Genomic DNA, 3,662 nt, shown 5'->3' with positions numbered 1-3,662 from the left:
AAATCATTGTGGTCTTGTCTTCCATATGTTCTCCATAAATGGGAGGAAGTGGAACTTTTGACAGCTCAAATCTACGTAAAAGACTGAAATTAGAGTGATTGTGCTGAGGTCAGTTGTGACTAAGGGATACGATGGAAAGTGAGTGAATAATCTTGTCAAGTTCACAACCTCCCAAGTAGTAGAATTTAGCAGAAGCAGGTAGGAATGCTTGTTTGAATGCCACGGAGAAATACCTTTGCTTGGAGGAGGGCGGCCTTCATCACAGGTCCTTTAGGAAATAAAGGATGTGAGGTCTGTGTACCGAAAAATAACCAGAAGCAATGGCTTTCCTTTTGCAAAGACAAGTTAGTCTATTTCAAAAGTCTGTAATCTGAACACTATTCTTTATGCATAGTAAACACAAGAAAGGAAACTGTTCAGCAAATAAAGGCAGAGATGGCTTGGCATTTGTGAACATACCTGGTATTTAGATACACTTTCTGCCCATGAGAATTTTGCAAACCACAGGTAAGCTCAATGAGGGCTGTTGAGGATAGCTCCTCAGTTACATCAAAGCACTCTAAACAGAACGTGTGATTTTGTTTACATAATCCCTGAGTGTATATTTGACATGAAGTCTTTCACTGTCTTAAACATATGAAATACATGAAAGCAATCTTTAGTGACGCCATGAAACTGTCTTGTTTTAGAGGGAAATGATTTGCTATCACAGCCTCTTCTTGCTGGAAGCAGCTACGGGAGGCCCATCTCTCAAGATTCTCCTGGCTTCAATGCAGCTATTCTTTTTTCTTCTTTTTACCCTTGTTGCCAGTCTTATGGCAACAAAAGAGGCAACATTTTGTGATGATGAATACCACAGCTGCCACACAGGCCAACAGGAACCCAATCACATCCAGAGAATGGTACTGGAACCAGGCGAGGTCATGGAGAGCTGGGCGAAGGTGCTTGGCTTCCTTGTGGCGCATGACAAACTCAATCCAGAAGACGGCTCTGTCCAGGGGCTTCACGGGCTGGTCATGGTGGATTCTTGACAGTCTCATGGCATTCTCTTTGTACCTGAAGGGACAATGTATACAACTAAATCAAAATGAAACTAATTTGCAGCGCTCACTAACATTTGCTGATTTGCAAAATAACTACCCACAGTGACTCAAAATTAAGCACAGATTTTTCTGCTTTATAAGGTGGCATGAAAGACTATTGAGATAGTCTCATGTAGTACTGGTTTGCTCTGAACTTGGTGTGTAGATTACACTGACCTTGGGCCACTTAATGAACTTCTCTATCCACCTTCCAACTGATGGGATTGCCTACATGCACCAGCATCTCAGTTACAAATGCTGGCTCTGATTTTGCTTTATTCCCCATAAAAATGTTTATTTTTAATCGGTGTTTTTACAGTTCAGCAATATTTTCCAAACTGGCAAGAGAAAATTAGCAATGAGATGCAAATCTTTTTTATGTGAGGAACATGTACCATTTGCTATTAGGTTGTTAAGTGAAGTATACATAGAATTGTCTTACAACTGTCTTACAAGTGTGTTACAGAGACAATATGTCCCGTTGTTTATCTTCTCTCGTGCTTTAGCTTCTCCTCTCCTATCTCTTTTTCCTAATTTCAATCTGCATGTAGATTCATATTTTGAAAACATTAGAAATATGATTCTTCTTTGCATAGAACTTGCACCAGAATTTTCAACAAAATGAAAAAATATGTCTAATCCTGTTCCTGGACTTGGAGACTGTGTATGTAGGAACCAGCAGCATTTCCTCTTATTGTTTGACCTCTTGACTTTCTGATTAGGTACATCTATCTTCTGGTAATCCTTGAACCTTCCAGTGGTGTTCCCTGGGTATGTTATAAATTTATTATTGACTGTCATTCCAGTATGGTTGCTTTTATCTCATTGTCCAGGGCTTAACATAGCTTTCAACTAACATAGGTTCCTTTGTTGACACCACTGGCTTAGAAGCCTTAGATGTTGGCTATGTGTTCAGTGAGACTCATATTTATTTTAGAGTGATAAAACTACCTAAACTATTCTAAGGGTTTTTGAGATGTCATATAATTGAATTTAGAACACATTTTGTCACAACTAGTCACCACAGCTTCTATTGCAGGGTTGGTAGAACATGTCTTTTGTTTGAGCACTTGGGTGGCAGAGTCAGGAGGAACTCTCTGAATATGAGGCCATCTTAGTACTACAAAATGAGATCCTGTTAAAAAAACAATAATGAAATAAAATAAAATTTCACCAAAAGTTTTGTAGCTTCAGAAAATATGGGTAAATATTTAAACATTTTTTCATTAATTTTAAAGTTCATAATTATATTTATTATATATATTCTGTCATGTTTATAGTGTCCTTGCAATCAATAGATGTATATTTGAAGCATTATTTATATGTACAGAATATTTCAGACTAATCATTGTTAAAAATAATCATATATTTCAGATATGCAAAATAATTGATTGGAAGGTTTTTCACAGTTATTGTCTTTCAACTGGGCTTAAAATAAATATGATGATGATAAGAATATTTCCAATTATTTTAATGGAAGTAGTTATATATACCAAGCATAATGACACATGTTTTAAATCCCAGAACTCAGTAGGATAAAGCAGGAAGATCTCTATGAGTTCAAGGCCAGTCTTGATGTTATACAGTGAGACCCTGACTCAAAAAAGAAAACTCAAATCAAAAATAGTTATACTCACGAAGGGTCATTAATGACAGTCCTCAAGGCAGTAAGAAGCTTTGTAGTTGACAATGTGCTGAAGTCTACTCTAATCGCTGCTCCCTTGGCTACCATGTGGTTAATATTATCAGGTTGATCCGCAAACAATGGAATACCAACAATAGGAATGCCATGATAGATTGCTTCATAGATGCCGTTAGTTCCACCATGAGCTATAAAAGCTTTAGTTTTTGGATGACCTACAATTAGAATTATTTTTGCATAATTATTTATTAAAATGTGAAAAAGACATGAAAGATAAGGGTTCAGAGGGGGCTGTTCTCACAGAAAACATATTATTATAGCCACAGATTTGCAGTGAAACTGCTGTGGGCTTTCTTAGTAAGAAGCTGTTCAGTGAGCTGGAGAGGTAAGAGAAGATTATTTGGAAGAAGTACTATGTGTCTTAAGGTGTGCAAAAATGAAAACAAGATTGTCATACAAGAAAGGAAGATTGTAGGAAAAAAAATCCAGTGGGAAAAAGTTCATGGGGTTAGTTTTATACTACTAGGTATGAGTTTCCGCTGAGGTTCTGACCATAGAGAACTCACTTTTTCAAGTGTAATTTCTAATTGCATTTGAAATCCTTATCCTTATACCCGCATTTAAATGTAGTTCTCAGCTCCAATCAAAGAATCTTATTTTTGCAGCAGACAAAGACCATTATAGAAAGCCAAATTTGTCAAAATGAAAAGAACAACTGACCTTGAGGCATAAATCTCCAAATAATGCATCTATCATACAACCCTCCTATATGTACCGTTCAGAGAACATTTCAGGAGAGGGGGGTGGAGATACTGTAAGAAGCCTGGCGATGGTGGCGCACACCTTTAATCCCAGCACTCGGGAGGCAAAGGCAGGCGGATCTCTGTGAGTTCGAGACCAGCCTGGTCTACAGAGTTAGTTCCAGGACAGGCTCCAAA

General features: G+C 37.6%; 1 protein-coding gene across 1 annotated transcript in view; it reads right to left on the bottom strand.

Moving 5' to 3' along the window:
• Window positions 1–325: 325 nt before the first annotated feature.
• The window catches only part of LOC101979409 (UDP-glucuronosyltransferase 2B1), an 11,382-nt gene continuing 8,045 nt past the window's right edge, over window positions 326–3,662 (bottom strand). The window contains exons 5-6 of the mRNA XM_013350836.2: window positions 2,720–2,939; window positions 326–1,056 (exon numbers count right to left, since the gene is read on the bottom strand). Coding sequence (XP_013206290.1) covers window positions 777–1,056; window positions 2,720–2,939 — 500 coding nt within the window. The 3' untranslated portion in view covers window positions 326–776. The remainder of the gene's footprint in view (window positions 1,057–2,719; window positions 2,940–3,662) is intronic.

Source organism: Microtus ochrogaster, linkage group LG1 (genome assembly GCF_000317375.1).
Source record: "Microtus ochrogaster isolate Prairie Vole_2 linkage group LG1, MicOch1.0, whole genome shotgun sequence".
In the NCBI taxonomy this organism is placed as follows: Eukaryota; Metazoa; Chordata; class Mammalia; order Rodentia; family Cricetidae; genus Microtus; species Microtus ochrogaster.
Note: the sequence above shows the minus strand (reverse complement) of the source record. Positions and strands in the feature narration are given on the sequence as shown.